Source organism: Pieris napi, chromosome 15 (assembly GCF_905475465.1).
Source record: "Pieris napi chromosome 15, ilPieNapi1.2, whole genome shotgun sequence".
Taxonomy (NCBI): domain Eukaryota; kingdom Metazoa; phylum Arthropoda; class Insecta; order Lepidoptera; family Pieridae; genus Pieris; species Pieris napi.
The window spans coordinates 2,882,215-2,899,968 of NC_062248.1; the positions used below are offsets into that span (position 1 = coordinate 2,882,215).

General features: G+C 33.5%; 1 protein-coding gene across 1 annotated transcript in view; it reads right to left on the reverse strand.

Annotated features, from left to right (window-relative positions):
- LOC125056512 overlaps window positions 1-17,754 on the reverse strand; it is a 252,735-nt gene that overhangs the window by 64,136 nt on the left and 170,845 nt on the right. The window contains exon 5 of the mRNA XM_047659646.1: window positions 688-821. Coding sequence (XP_047515602.1) covers window positions 688-821 — 134 coding nt within the window. The remainder of the gene's footprint in view (window positions 1-687; window positions 822-17,754) is intronic.

Here is a 17,754-nt window from a genome sequence, read left to right on the forward strand (position 1 = left end):
CTTATTTTGCTGTTACACATAAAACAATCCTTAATTATTTAATCAACATTCCAGGCACACCTGGGGGTAGAAAGCCTATATGCAATTTTAAATGTATTAAATCTATTAAAATAACAAAATATTCAAAAATTCAAAAATCATTTAATCATATGGGTAACACATTGTACACTTATGACTTGTCAGCAAAGAAATACATAATATTAATGCTTCTAATTTTACATTTAGTGCCAGTTCCCAAATCAAGGGCGTAGAACGGAAGAGAAGAACTGGCAATAAACTCTCCGCCACTCTTTTTAATCGCCATGTTTTTTTTTTTTTACACAACGTTTGTAAGGAGCTGCAATCATTAAACCATGTTACACATGACATCTTAAGTATTTAATAATGATAACATAAATTAAAAACAAAGAGTTGTCCTCTATCAGCAGGAGGCATGGTGAAATAGGAGCACGCACTTACATTCTCGTGGGAACAACACGCAAACACATAGTCGAAATAATTAACATCACCGCATACACGAATTCAAGTACGACCAGTCACCACAAGTAGCACCCGTTCACGAGTATGACGCATGGCCAGCCATCGGCCCCCAAAACGACCGCTAACTTAGACCAAGATATGAACAATGTCATACACAAAATATAATACTCATCTCTACACAAATAACTTTAATTGCATTTAACTTACATCTCTTCCATTGAGAAGCCAGGTAAGATTTGCAGGTGGATCGGCCGGTGGTGAGATACACTGTGCGCGTAAAGAGTCACCAGATGCGTACCAGCCTTTTTCTGCTTTTATCGAAGGCTTTTCAGGGGGAAGCTCTGTGGACAATGATATGTAATTAAATATAGTCTTTTATTGACATAACTTTTACATATAGAAAAACACTTTGTTACCGGATTGAAGTTATGTATTATAAACAATTCGCGAAAATAGAGGACACCGTGAGCCATTTCTGCCAAAACCCTCCATATTTTAGTCGATACCAACTCCGGAGAAATAAATATAGATAATACAACTTTTTCTACAGCTGTGATACTTTTTGACATTCGACACCTTTTGTCTTCAGTCGCCGTGACCACGCACGCTGTAAAGCACGCGAAACGTCGGTTAAATTTAAAATTTTGTAAAATAATTGTAAATTTATAACACATAACTTCAATCCAGTAAAAAAGTGTTTTTCTATGTAATTAAATAATTGGTTCATACATAGAATAATAATATTTAGTTCTCTCGCCCCAAAACTGCGTGAGAGTATCGGATTTATCGAAAGGAAGATTTGGGTTCTAAATGTATCCTATTTCTGCTCGTTACTATTCCATTACCTAACCGATTTGATAAATAATATCTCGTCAAAATTTGATGTTCAAAATGGAAATAGTTGTTTCCATTTTCGTAGGATTTTTGGGATGTTAGTCATTAAGACTTTAATGTATGATGAATAAAAGTTTCGAAAAGCTAGGTCAATGAAAATTGGAAAAAAAATAATATATTGGCTTGTATTTATATCCATAAAAGTTAGATTTTAGTTAAAAATAGAAAGCGAAAAATCATATTTTTAAGATATGGTTTTTATCTATACTGAGAAAATTACTTACTGAATTGGAGTGCGGTAGTGATTTTAGTTTGAAACTTCACCTATTATAGTCGCATGACACAGCTATATGGGCTTCCTTAGAGAATATTGTCAATACTGCTATTATATAAAGTGTGAGGGACAAAATATCAGTCGCTTAGTCTTGGTCTTAGGTTTCTGTTCGTGATAATATTTTTGTATAGGCAAATTGATTATCAGCTTTTTGTGTCTAACACTCGCCGTTGACATTTAGGTCTAAAGAATATCTCACGTACGAGCGATTAACTGCGTTCGTAGATAGATGTGTCCTCAACGTCCTGAAACCGTTCTGAAAGCCGCACGCTTAACTCCCAGACCTGGAAGTCATAATCTATAGATTCAGCCCAAGAACCTTTATCTTAAAAATAATAAACTCTTTCGTGACTTATGAATATTGAGCGTTCAATCCCACGAATGTCCATTCAATATTTAACGCTCAAATTTTTTAATCCAATTTTTCGACCTCAATTCTCGAATGACCCGAAAATTGTCAGTGTTACTAAAATATCCCGAGGCAATTCTCAAAAGATTATTTTGACGGAATTCATTACAAGGGTTGTGATAAATATGTTGTACTTCGCAATGAATTTTTATAAAATTTCTTGTCTTTGCTTATGTTTGCGATGTAAAGAATCTTAGAAAAATATTTCACTGGGAATTATACCGATAACAATTAATGAATCACCCAAGTGTGTAAACTCTCTTGTAAAAACAACATAATACCATTTCCATGTTAGTCTCTTAAAACATATAAATACCATAAAAAATTAAGTGTATTTAATAATTTGCTGTAAATTTTAAAAAACTTAACACAAAATGATTTATGATTTTATAATTTAAAATGAAGTCACGACAAAGATGGATGGAGAAATATGACGGAGTAAATCTAGGATATTAAGATGGATTTTTATTGTACATAATAGAAAATAACATCAAACGATTTTGTAGTAAATGTAAGACTTGTTTTATATTTAACATGTAATTTCGCGTTGCCATGTTAATAAAATAAAAATAACAGTAAAAGAGGTTTCTTTGACGCAAATCTCTAATCTCTATCTTGCTGAGAAGAATCTTTTGATGGCTTTTAAATCGAGGCCAACAAACTAATACGCTTTAATTAAAAATAAATTTATTTGTATAAAAAATAATAATAAATAATATACTCAGATATTTCAGATTTCTGAATCTGTTTCATGATCATTTTTAAATCTAATAGGCAAGTAGGTGATCAACCTCCAGTGCCTGACACACGCCGTCGACTTTTTGGGTCTAAGACATGTCGGTTTACTCACGATGTTTTCCTTCACCGTTCGAGCAAATGTTAAATGCGCACATAGAAAGAAAGTCCATTGGTGCACAGCCGGGGATCGAACCTACGACCTCAGGTATGAGAGTCGCACGCTGAAGCTAAGAGGCCAACACTGCATTTGCATAAAACCTTGTCATAAATAATTTACAATTTCATCATTGTGATTAGATAAGTGGACTCCTTTAAAAACTCTTTTAAAATTGCTACCCATACGTATTTATCTTTCGCCGTGCTGAATTCTTTAGTCTAAACAGAGTTAGACTAATTTTGTTTTTCCTATCATTTGTTTTCTTACCGTCTATTGCTTATTTGAAAGGCCGAACTTAATAAGCCCCAAACTGTGTAATCAAAATAAACAAACGTGACGAGCAAAAGGCCCCGAAGCATTAACCCCAGTGCCCGCATGTGGGAACAGATTAACCGCCCCAGAGCCGACTTTGGTAACTCTGACCTTCCTGTCTTAAATTACTTAAGTTTAATTGCTGGTCGTGTAATGTATGTTCGTGTAAGAGTTTTAAAATCTTTTAATATGTGCGAGTTGGCATAGGTAATGGTCGCGTTTTGGTTGCTTTTAAAAATAATATATGGTTTTTTATGGAATATAAGATATAGGTATCATTATTCCAATCAATTTAAATCGGTAGACATCCCTTCTCATCGGCAAAGAAGACAGAGGATGTAGGCCGAGAAAAAGCCGGGGTAAAAAACTCTCGGTACTCTTTCAAAATAGCAAATTATCATACAAAATGACTAGGTCAAACAACACTTATTTTAAAACAATAAATCGCAAATTAATTAGAAGTCGCCTGTCAAATTAATACACAAGTTAATAATACTATGAACAAGTTTAAAAAATAAAAAGATACGTTGTGAAAGCGATCTCTTCCAAGCAACTCTAAATAGACAATAAAAAAATTATACAAAAAGCTATTTTTTTTAACTTAAAATGTTAGCAGCTTTTGAAATGTTGTGTTTCTTGAACTAAACACTAAACGGCACTTCCGAGAACTGAACGCCTTTGTCAAATTATGTCCTTTAGTAACGCTTATACTTAGCAGATTGTATATCTGTGCAAAGCTCCACTGACTACAACAGTAATTAGACTTCGAACTAAACCCTATTCCCGACAGATATAAAGCATAATTAATTATACGTTAGGGAAAAGCGGTACCTGATAGATGAGTATTATCAAAAACTTTTGGTAAGTTTTGCCTGATTTTTTAAATAGTACTTATCACGTATACATTTGTATATAATAGACTCTAAGCTTAGTGGCTTAAGCTTGCGACTCGGAAACTTGAGGTCGTGCGTTCAAATCACGGCAGTGTACCCATAGATATTTCTATAAAAGCTTAAATATAAATGATCGAAAATGGATACAAGGTTGTTACGACACTAGATTATTTTAATTTTTTAAGTTGTTGTTTAGTTGACTATAAAAGACAAAATGCAATATCTATATAATTAAATATAAAACAAGGGATGAAACGAAGACATTTCTTAAGAGTACTGTGACAATTGACGACAGTACTAGTTTTTTTTTTTTATAACTTTAGGGCCTGGTAAACAGTACTAGTAAACCTGGTGTGTAGACAATTAGATATTAGTTAGTGTCTGTGGTTAGCCATAGGCACTACGTGAGTCTGTGTTGTGTAGCAGACAAACTAATGCAATATGTATATAATTAAAATACTACATTTCTTAAGAGTACTGTGACAATTGACAACAGTACTAGTTAACCTGGTGTGTAGACAATTAGACATTAGTGTCTGTGGTTAGCCATAGGCACTACGTGAGTCTGTGCGTTGTGTAGCAGACACATATATCATTACTTATACATCTAACAACTAACTGAACAAACTAAGAATTCAAATGGTTTGATAGTTTTTATTAAGAATCAAACAACCAAAAAGATTTTTCACTTACGCGATCAAAAATGTAACAACCATCTTGTATTTTATTAAAAGCCCATCCAACTAATATTATATTTGTTCAGTTGTAGCAAATTTCAATTTCTGTTCAGAAGCCGAAATAATATTTGCGATGAGACGAAGCATGTCTTGCTCGTTAAGCTACGATTTGTCAAGTATTGACTTTACCAGTTCGTTGCTTCAACGACTGTTTTATTTTTTCGTAGCCATTTCACCTTGGCAACGTTATGTAATATTTGTTATATGATTTAACTTTGTACGAATATTGCTTATCTTATATGAAGAGAATAGTTTATTTGTTTTTGAATGTAAAGCTAAAGAAGACATATCTTCTCAGAGACGTTCATTAAATTAACTCGTAACAGTACTTGATTGTAGAAAAGCTACAGAGTTTATTTCTTGGGTTGAACGTTCTAATTCAAAAACTAATGGTTTGACTTACTGAGATAGTAGTAAGTAAGTAGTAGTAAAATAAAGTATTATATTATAATGATATGTATTGTAAAATGTAAGTTGGTGTCATTTGAAATAATTTTTATAATCATGTTTTTATCTTTACATTTCCTACAGATATTGGTAAGTTTATTATATATCTTTATTTAATATTAAGTTTTTTTACTGTTTCCTTTAATTAGGGTTGCCTGGTATTGCTTATTAGCGATATTATTAAATTGTGTGAATAAAAAATAAAATGGTAATGGATAACGTAAATATAACACTTAAAATGTACTCAGAATCCTCAATTAAATTGCAATTCTTTAATCATCGTCTCGAAACTTTTAGTTATTAACGAGTGTTGCCATTGCATAAATATCAATTATCATAATAATATTTTATAGACTGTAACACAACTTAGATACAACGCCCGAATCGTTTTTTCCTGCCTCCGATCGGATGTACTGTGCATTTTCTAGTTTAATCTAAGTCATCTAGCAAGAAAATATTTTTGCAACAACACCTAGGCAGTATACGGTACAACCTTAGTTCAACTTGCCCAATTTTTGGTATATTTTGCTGCAGTTTCCTCATAAATTGGGTAAAAACGAAACGCCTGGTATTAGCAAAGGCCTGGAAAAGGATTCGCGCGAAATATTGTTCCAAAACAAAAAGCTACCTGGCACGGACCTTCCATAACTTTGCCAAACTTGTTTATGTCACCATTGATCATAAACCTTTGAATTTCGAATAAAATTGTAAGGTCTTTTAGAAATAATTTTAATTAACGTTCATTTCATCAGATTTGCTATTTTCAAAAATACGTTCGCGCCAAGAATACCAATAAACAAAAATTTAAATTTCATCACTGCACCACTGAAATTGATTGGTGTATAAAGCTTTAAATGTAAGCATAAGTATTACAACGTAAACAGTATTAATAATATATCTCCATTGTTATAAACACTTTTTTTTTATTTATACAATTCTTACACGAAGTACATATAGGCATAGGTTGACAGGATTTAACGCATTTATTACTTTAAACGGATCCATAAATATGTGAAGACAAATATAGAATATTTAAGTTATTACTACATAGTAACTAGTGGTCAGATGTTCAAGCTTCATTTCTGAAAAAAAAAGAACGTGTGCCACTCGGGAACTGCCGCGGTAAAGCTATTGCATAGCATTTTTTATTAACTTATGCAATTATAATTATTTATTTATTTTTTATTCATGCAGTATTTCCTTTGATATTAATTCAATCTACCACTTTACCAGACTCAGACTAACACGCCTATATAGTCTGTCTCACTCTAACGCGTACCGGCTGCACTGGCCGCGCTTACGCTGCGTCACCGATCTTGTCAGAGAGATGTGAATACAGTATGCGTTCTGTCCCGCTCTATCTATATGCGTATGGCCGCACCTATATTACGTCATCGTGTGTTAGGTTTTTTCGTTACGGAATTTCTTGATTCGGTCGCCACGCTCAAAGCCCGCAATAAAAGCTATGTAAATTAAAGCTTAATAAATTTTTCTTCCGTCTTTAATAATCTGAACTGAACCATCCATAATCTACTTCCAAGAGTTAATTTTGTTACAATTCCCAACTTACAAACTAAAGCACAGTGGCTTGAAAGGTTTCTTAGTGTAAGTTTTAACAAAGACTAGCTCAGAAACAATTGTAATAATTAAACGGTCATTATCCGGTGAATTTTCAAATTAAATATACATAATGAGCATTGTTACGCGTTTGTTTTCCGTCAATTGACACTTGTTCGATGAATAAAAACGGTTTATAAAATAAATCAGTGGCGCTACGACCTCTTTAGGTCTTGTCCTCAGATTTCTGAATCTGTTTCATAATCATTTTTAAATCTAATAGACAAGTAGGTGATCAGCCTAATCCTGACACACGCCGTCGACTTTTTGGGTCTAAGACATGTCGGTTTCCTCACGATGTTTTCCTTCACCGTTCGAGCAAATGTTAAATGCGCACATAGAAAGAAAATCCATTGGTGCACAGCCGGGGATCGAACCTACAACCTCAGGTATGAGAGTCGCACGCTGAAGCCACTAGGCCAACACTGCTGCTAAAAACGGTTTATAAGCGCAATAATAAAGGTAAACGCTGTAGGCTCATCACTAAAAACTTACTAACTACTACGTCTAAAACGTTGTGTCAAATTATTTCTAAAATATGGAGTATTTACAATATTCTTAACCTACATAGTAAAAAAGAAATGATAAATAGAGAATTCGACGACTCATTAGTCTAGTGGTTAGTACCCCTGACTGCGAATCCATGGGTCCCGGGTTCGTTCCCCGGCTGAGACGAACATCGATGAGATGAGCATTTGGTGTTGTGCTTAGGTCTTGGGTGTTTAATTATGTATTTATATGTCTATCTATCTATAATATGTATGTAAATCCGTTGCCTAGTACCCATAACACAAGCTTCACCAGCTTAGCATGGGACTAGGTCAATTGGTGTGAATTGTCTTTAAAAAAAATTAAAACAAATTAATTTAAGTTTGGTTCGTGTTGCAGTGTACAATACTTATTCGTTGTATTAAACAAAGTTATAATACAGTAAAATATAGATACAAATGCAAAAATTCGTCTGCCTTATGGGGACTCCATACATAAGACCGTGTAGTTTTCATACACGAGTGATAAAACAGGTGGTAAAAAGGTTGATTTTGTAATTCAAATTCGACCCAGCGCAGGTATTCCACGAGTCGGAATTTAAATTCGGAATATTAGATTGTGGAAAATATAGCGTCTTAATATTCCGACCCGATAAAAACGTGGAATTTTAACGCAGAAAAGTTTCATTTCGACTCTTTGTGATTTTATAAGTTTTTTCTGGTTTAATAAAATGGCAAGGCGTGTGCATTTTTCTTCGTTATTCACGTGGATTATCTTTTCATGGTAATATTTTTGCGTCCTGCATTGTTTTCTTATGTTAAATTTTATGGTAATATTTTATATTGTATTCGAAAAATCAAAATCTAGATAAACTTTAGGTAGTTCAACCCGAGAGGTTTAAGGATTAATCTTTGAATTAAAGTAAAAGACATTTGATGCAGATCAGTGCAGTGTTGGTTTGGTGGCTTCACCGTGCGACTCTCACCCCTGAGGTCGTAGATTCGATCCCCGGACCAATGGACTTTCTTTCTATGTGCGCAATTAACATTAAGTCGAACGAAGAAGGAAAACGTCGTGAACAAACCGGTTGCCTTAGACCCAAAAAGACCCACGCGCCAACGTGTATTGACAAATGATCATGAAACAGATAAAATCTGAGGCCCAGACCTAAAAAAATTGTTGTAGTGCCACAGATTTATTTTGAGCCATTTGATTTATTTTCTATAACTATCATAATTAAGTATACAATATTAACTGTTTAAATTAAAATATACGGGATGCTTTACAAGATTAGCATATTATAATTCGACTTAGGGTCCTTCAAGAAAAGAGCGTACCAATTCTTGAAAGGCCGGCAACGCACTTGCGAGCCTTCTGGCATTGTGAGTGTCCATGGGCGGCGGTATCACTTAACATCAGGTGAGCCTCCTGCCCGTCTGCCTCCTATTACATTTAAAAAAAAAAAAGTTTTTCCGCGTACTTTTAAGCACGCATGATCGCGTTAACAAATATATTAAAGAAATGGTGTAGTATGGGTATATCAGTTTGAAACTGATCAGTCATTATATACAAATAGGTGCCTGGACTTCTGTGCCTGACACATGTTGATATTTGTTTCTCTGAAGCGTTTCCGCGATGTTTGCTTACACGGAACGTGCAAGTGAAAACCAACCAAGAATGAAAAGTCCATTTGTGCACCGCTGTGATTCGAACGCTCAACCTCCTTCAAGAAACCGTACCATAAAAGGCCGGCAACGCAATTGCGAACCCTCTGGCAATGTGAGTGTCTATAGGCACTGTGTGATGGTGAAAGTGTATATCACTTAACATGTAAGCTTAAAATAAAATATAAAATATGTTTATTATGGAACATAAGATACAGGTATCACTTATTCCACGTCATTAAATTTCAATCTGCAGGTATCTCTACTCATCGGCAAAGAAGACAGAGGGTGTAGGCCGAGAGAAAAAGCCGGGGTGAAAAACTCTCGGTACTTTTTTAAAATAGCAAATCATCAAACAACACTTATTTTAAAACAAATAACGCAAATTAATTAGAAGTAGCCTGTCTAGCACTAGTCCCAGGCCCTTTTATCAACGAGATAATCTTTAACTTTATAGTAAGCCTTTTTACACAGTTTTTTTTAAATATATTGTTTAAATGTATTAAATAGGAGAGATAAAAGAGCCTCTGGGATTTTATTAAAGAAGAGTATTCCTTTTCCCAAAAAAGAGTTACTAACTTTAAATAGTCTTGTACGGGGAAATTGCAGCCTGCTTTTGTTCCGAGTATTAACATTGTGCGTATGTTCTATTCTAGTAAACTTATACTATATACTGCCCGTTTGCCCCCTATTTTAAAAAAGACTCGGGCATGAAAGTGAGTTGCTAAGCCTCCAGGCAAACAAAGTGTTTTTAATTTAAAAGTTACTTTCATGGGAATATAAGAAAACATTCGTATAACGTAGAATCTTAATGACGAAAGAAAATACAGGCCTTAGTCTCCATTTATATTTTTTGCCATCGTAAAAGGTTACGCAAGAACCCCGGAAGAATTCTTTTGCATCCAGTTTCGGATACTTAAGGGTATAATAAAATATAGACCTTTTAAAAGATTCTTATTGTCTATGATTTTCTTTGTATTATCAAAAGTACACACCATTAGTTGATAGCATCAAATCACGATATATTGATGTCTTTCAAGAATTTTCGAATTACTTAAAATGCCCTAATTATTAATAATAGTTATAATATGGATGTATTTGGATATACTTATGTAGCGCGCCTCACAGATCATAGGTGGACGAAAACAGTAACTACATGGAGTGGCCCACCAGGCAAACGACACAGGCAGACCCTACTCTCGATGGGATGATGACATCAAAAAAATCGCGGGTCCTCACTGGGTGCAAATAGCTCGGGATAGAGAAAGATGGCAACCCTTGGAGGAGGCCTATACCGGAGAGGGTTCCTGATACTTACTAACTGTAAAAGATTTTCACTAACACATGAGATAATTAGATATTTTTGTATTAGGAAATAAGATAAGGCTTAAAATAAATACGTATAACAATCTTTATGGTTTTCGAGATCTTGTTTATTGCACTCTTAATGAGTTTTAGTTAATTTTAACATAGCGTTTTGATAGCTCATTTTTATTTATGTTTTCGTTTAATATTTTTACACGCTTTATACTAACTTCACCTGTATGTATGTATGTATGTAACCGACTCCTTCGGACTCGATTTTGACCCACTTTTAACGGACAGATTTAATTCAAACTTTGCGCACCTGTCAAAGATCGATGACAATGCAATAATCCGAAAAAAAAAATAAAAAAAATTTAACTAAAAAATAAATAATAGTTTAAAAAAACTAAAAAACACGCTTTTAAAGCACATCAAACTAAAAAGTGAAAAATAATTCCTAATTTAGGCTGAAAATGGTAATGAATAAAAAATACTGGTATTATTGTGAAAAAGCGTGGGTTGCTCTATAGACGAAAAATATGGCACAGATTATTTATTTAGTCAAAAGTTTCATCTCTCATATTTTTGTTTTTAGAATTTATAAACTATTTGATCGTATCACTTGTATAACATAAAAAGCTTTACGCAACCTAGATTTAGTAACAATACCAAACTGGATTTCGGTTTTAAAACATTCAAGTGCATTCACCGAATACTAATAACGTTTCATGAAATCAATAAATTTCAGTTGAAACATAAAAGTCATAAAAGCTCTTGTAATATCTGCTCAATTCGAACATTTTACAATCGTTGAATGTAAAGTGGTTAAAATATCAAACTTAGGTAACAAGAAAAACACATTTGCGGTAAAGTTTCTCAGATAGAGAGATCCGATTGTACAGTTTACGTCGCGCGTTGGGCGTTATTGGATTTCCCTCATACTAATTGAATTTAGTCCCAATGCTTCGAGTTTACGGGTGTAATCTAAAATAAATAAAACGTTTCTCAACTTTAGGTGCTAATTGCGCTTTCGTAAATCAAATTCAGCTGATTGAGTTGGATTGAGTCAAATGAAATTGATACTAATTAAAAGTTCGTGATTGATGCTTTTATTATTAACTATTCATCTCTACTATTCCCATATAACGGTTCCCTATTGAGGCAATATCCAAACCAATTCAACTGGGTCTTTCAAGAAAATACGAAAACATTATAGGCCAGCAATACACTCAGCGTTTTCAGTTCATTGGCGTGGTCTCATGCCAGCTCTTGTTCTAAACAAAAGAAGTGCTTGCGTACAAAGTACACAGGTCAGAAGTGAAACTTCTGAGGCAAACAAATTTTTAAATCTTCTTCATATTTATACAAATCTAAAACTTTAGATTTCTGAGACTTAGAGGGAGAGAAAAAGGAATTCATGAATTTAACTGTGATTCAATTATATTAAAAGTGTAGAAAATTAATACATACCATATTTTTTTTATTTATTAAAAATATCATTTTAATTTACAATTCGTTATTTAACGAATATATATATAGGGTAATTTGCCCTTCTTACTCTCTCTCTCAATCGGTCTCTCCCATTTCTGCGACAAAAACGCTGCACATGTTCGTGACGCTAATGTCAATATTATTGCGTTTCTGTAAAAAAATTACCCTCATGCGCCTATAGAAGATCCACTTCAAAAAAACATACATCGAATTGAACACCATTAACCTTGGAACGTTGCAAACCAGGTTGGGTTAGGTTCAGGTCCAACGACATCATAACTATTTCGCATGGCTGGTCTGGTTGGAGTTATGATACAGATAATCAGGAATAAATAATACATCGTAAAAATCACTAAAAACTAAAGGATTTCTCTCAGCGTTCAATAGTAAATCACTTGGATCGTGCACTTAAGCGCTATGATCTATGGTCGTTGCATATTCCACTCGTTTGTGATTTATCGAGCGAGTGATCGTTTCGCTCAAATGCTCTCGATAATCGATTTTACATTTTTATGTACGACAAAATCGGTGCAGGGATTTAAAGTATGACATGTTTAAGCCGTTGTTTTTTTAGTCAAATACTCGCTGCCCCCTTCATTTCGCATTAGTATGATATTTAAACTTAGCCTATTAGGAGATACCAACATTATGGAACATTTTGCTATGCTAGTTGCTACCCAATTGTGACTGTTTGCTTTTCCGGAATAAAAACTTAAGTACAAAACTAAATTTTTCAATTTTTCTCAATTGTTTCTCAATAAAAACCTTGTTCAAGGTGTTTAATTACTAGAATTAGTCGAACGGTTTTCGAGTTTTACGCATAGCAACATATTTTGCGATTCATTTTCATTTATTATTAAAACACACTTATGAAATGGCAAGCTGAGCGCCTGTTCAATGCTATTTGTTTCATGTTTTTATACGACATTGTGGTGGTTTTTTGTATAGGTCCTTTAAGATTTGCGTAATTTTTATTTTATTTTTAATTTAAAGAGTAGTCTATAGCAAAAATTCAACTATCATTTGCCTAATTTTCTGTATAAAATAAATCATTAGCGAGTTATTCGACTAAAATTATGATTATATTTCAAGACAATTATTCATGTATTGTATTAAAATTTCTTGTTATCCGCCTAAATGTGACCCAGATATTAAACATCAAAATCTTTCGGTGTTTTTGCATCAACTGTTTTCAACACATATTAATCATAGACACATTATTCTTAAGACGTTCATATTTAAAATGTTTTAACTCGTACACTAAATTGAAGTTTATTTCTGACGTGTGTAGATAACCTAAATCTTCGGTGCAAAGAGTCTGAACTCGGGTTACTTATGATTCTGGTTGCGATGTGCTTGTTTTACGATACCACACTAATACAGCATTCGAAATGCTATCCAAGTTTCATATAGTGTGAAGAAATGCCAAATAAATAAGAGTTTTATAGTATTGGGAATATTGTATGAATTTGTTCATTGCAATTGGTTTTTAACTGGTAAATATAATAACTCTCAATAATAATATAATATATATTTATTACAATATAGTATCCAGTTATTGTATAGTAAAGCTGGCATATTTCTTTCTGTTTTGCGTTGCTGAAACGCTGTGTGAGAAAAGCGCCAGGTCTTATTTTTCTGATCATAGATAATCTTTATTATTTTTAATATTTTTACTATTCCTCCTGCTCACATTTTTTTATATTTATACTTTCCGTTATACAAAATGTAAATTTTCGTTTTATATTTGTAAAACGTTTGTATAGTGTGCTATGGTGTTTTAATAATCTAATCTAATTTCATCTGATTACAGTTATTAGCTCAGATACCTTAGATATTAAAACATTGTTCAGACACAAAATGTGTCTCAAAAAACTATCTATCACCGCCTTAATATGTTACTTCACGGGACTTCCACTAGCAGAGTTGATAATTTTAACTTTGGATGTATAAAAATACCACCGAACTCGGGTAACATAAAAAAAAACAATTCCACCGCTAACCAACTATGCAATTTTCCTCAGAAAAACTTCGCACGTCACTCAAACTGTACCAACAAAGTTCTGTGTGAAATCAAAAAGGAATCAAACATTCGTCAGGATAAATCCGTCTGTCTGTCAGTGTGACACGTCTTTCGATTGACGCCCGATAAACGGAATCCGTGATGTTGGCGAATTGTTGATTGATGCATGATAAGAGCCGTGGTGATATTGTCTTGATAGGGAGTCTGTTTTTATTTTTACGTTAAATTATTGTGATGTGCGCATTGCGATACTGTACACGACGAACAAGTGTAACACTTATTGTTCAGCCTTGCGATTCTGTAACTCACTTTTCGAACTCTCACAGCGGTTTTCACATCGGCGGTCACTCTCAAATCAGTCGTGAAGCAGTCATTTTATGATTTGGCATTTTGATAAGGTGGGAGCTTGTAGTTCATTGTTTATCAGAATGCCAAATCATAAAATGACTGCTTCACGACTGATTTGAGAGCGACCGCCGATGTGAACCGCTGTGAGAGTTCGAAAAGTGAGTTACAGAATCGCAAGGCTGTATCGAAATAAATATTTCATAAATTTTATAAATTCAACTACAAGCCATAGTTTAAATTTAGGAGTTTTATCATGTTCTAATGATTTTAGTTTTAGCCAATTCAAACATTAAGCTCGCAGAAAGTGAGTTTTAATTAATTATTCTGCGTGTTTGCCTGCCACATACAGAATTGTGGAAGTCGGTTTTATTTGTTAATTTGTCAAAGTATGATTTGAATTATTTAGATTATTGTTTAAATAACCGTACATGGCATTTAGCCTTCAAAAGGTAAAGCCATGTTTTGGAAATAAATATACGTATATTTCTTAAAGATAATGAAGAAACAGCAATAATATTTTTCACATTGGTTCAGATGTTAATAAGTTCTAATCGGACTGGGTTATTTTTTTTTTAATAGAACAGGGGGCAAACAGGCAGGAGGCTCACCTGATGTTAAGTGATACCGCCGCTCATAGACACTCCCAAGGCCAGGAGTCTCGCGAGTTCGTTGCCGGCCTTTTAAGAATTGGTACGCTCTTTTCTTGAAGGATTGTTATGTTTTAAACATTATTCTCGGTTTAGAATATGTACTCTCACAACGCGTTTACCCATTTATTGAATACGGTCATATGAAAAGTATAATAAACATTTATTTATTAAACACTAGCTGCCCTCGCGAAATTGGTTTCGGCTTAATATGATTTTTTTACTTTGCCTACCTTTTTAGTAGCTACAAACCAACATTTGGAACATTTTGCAATGCTGCCTAGAGACGTTCCGCTTTGCTGGAATTTTCCTTTTTTCAAGGAATATATATATAAATAAAAAATACTAGTCCATGCATCTTCGAGTTTTGCGCTTAGCGACATATTTTGCGATTCATTTTTATTAATTAGTCTGAATTGTCATTTTCAATATCTTCTTATTATATTTATTTATATAATATATGCCTATGAGTCAATGAGATCTTTTATCTCTTCATTTTTTTTTTAAACTGGATACAACTTTTGATTTAAAATTTTAATTTGTCAAATGTTTCTCCATCACAATCTTGAAGCAGTTGGTGAATTACGTATTGTAAATTCATCTACTATACAGAATAGCTAAGTAGATTATAATTCCTGTTAATTAAATTATAGTTACACCACATCAATATAATTATTTCACACGCTTGAACGGGTTTAACTAATTCTAGATTAATACAAATTGGTCTTTCAAAACATGATGATTAAAATCTGCATAACCGTGAATTGGTGTTTTATTATTTAGTAAATATTTTTATTTTATTTTACTGATAAAAGTTTGCCAACGCTTGGCGCACTGATTGGTAAAAGAACCGCAATATACAATTTTAATTTGACAAGCACTTATTGGCAAACATGACATACACGAAGAGATAACAAATGTTAAACAAAACAGTTAAAATGAAAATCGGTTTTAAAGTGTGAGGGTTTTTACCAAACCGCGTTCTTTGGAAAGGAAGGACAAACTAAGGTGAGGTAAGTGCGTGCTCCTATCTCACCATGCCTACTGCTGATAAAGGACAAATCTTTGTTTTTATTTTTAATTACTTAAGATGTCATGTGGAACATGGTGTAATGGTTGCAGCTCCAACATTGTTCAAAAGAATAAACCAGGGGATTAAAAAGAGTGGCGGAGAGTTTATTGCCAGTTCTCGTCCGTTCTACGCCCTTGATTTGAGAACTAGCAGTAAATGTAAAATTAGAAGTATTTAATATGTATTTCTTTATTGACGTTCATATGTACATTGTGTTACCTAAATTAATATATGATTTTGACTTCTGAATGATGGGTTATACGTAATTTAATATTTCAAATCACTTGGATGTTTTTAATTAATCTACTTACCAAAGTTACTAAATACTTACTGCTAATAAACCCGATAAACGAGCGCATGTATAGGAATGAATTAATTTTCGTAGAAAACACCTGAATTTTAACTTTGAACGCATAACTCTGCATTTGATATACGTTTTTAATTCGTGGCTTTCATAATTTGCAATTTAAATCCTTTATATCTTACTTAAAAGTGAATTTCTTCCTACATATACATATCGGTGTCCCCAAATTTGCATTACTAATTGGTTCACTGGGGCTCTCATGTTTTGCTATGTCAGATTGCGAAATTTCGTTGGAATTTTATGAAAATTTTATATTGAGGTCCTTTTAAAACAATTTTTGTGGAACTGAGATTATTTTTAACGAGGTAATAGTATTTAGTATGAGTTGACTATTATATAAATTGTTGCAATATAAAATCTCACTTCTCAAGGCAGTTTTTGCCGCGCACCACCACTATGTGGAATAAAGTTCAAGCAAAGAGCGTACCAATTCTTAAAAGGGGGAAACGCACTTGCGAGCCTTCAGGCAATGTGAGTGTTCATGGGCTATATCACTTAACATCAGGCAAGCCTCCTGTCCGTTTGCCTCCTATAATATAAAAGCAGTACATCTTTTTGTGAGAATCCTACCTTCTTGATATATACTTGAAGCTTGATTGTTTTTTTTTGTATAATCACTCTCATATGTAATTAGGATTATGATATAACGACGCAGTTCCTTCTAACATTTAACAAAAACTTGGGTAAACGCCATGATGGTAGAAGGAAATATTTTTGGCTTCGTAAGGTTAGGGAGTGGATTGCGGAAGAGTTGCTGCATCAGGCACCGGACAAGACACACTTCACGAGACTGACGGCTTCCAGTAATTGAGAGGCACCAATAGAAGATGTTTAGAAACATTTTACTGACGTTAACATGTGCACATTGTATATGAATAAATTATTTTTTTAAATAACTCAATACATTGTTTAGATGTAAGATAAAGTACGATCGTAAAAAGATACCAGTACAGGTCATGAAAGGAACAATAAATCAGTAACATAAAGAGAATTCTTATTCCGCACGCATTAGCCGACAAAATTTTCGGTCTCATAAAAAGCGTTCGCCATAACGTTAGGGTGAAATTATTATAAATCTTCATAGCATTACCATAGAGCAAGTTAGAACTTTGCTCTTTCGAGAATTCTCTTGGTAAGTGGGCTGTAACTCATCGAAGCATGTACGTAGAGTGAAAAGTATTACTAAGTGTTTTCGATTCGATTTTTTTGTGTTTCGACGTGATACCGTGAACCTAGTAAACTAATAAACTTTATTAAACTAAACATACCCGAAGAACAGTTACTGTCTTTCATACCTTTTATAATCTAAAGAAAAACGCTTTTTACCGGATTAAAGTTACGTATTATTATAAATTTACAACTATTTGACATAATTTTAAATTTATCCGACGTT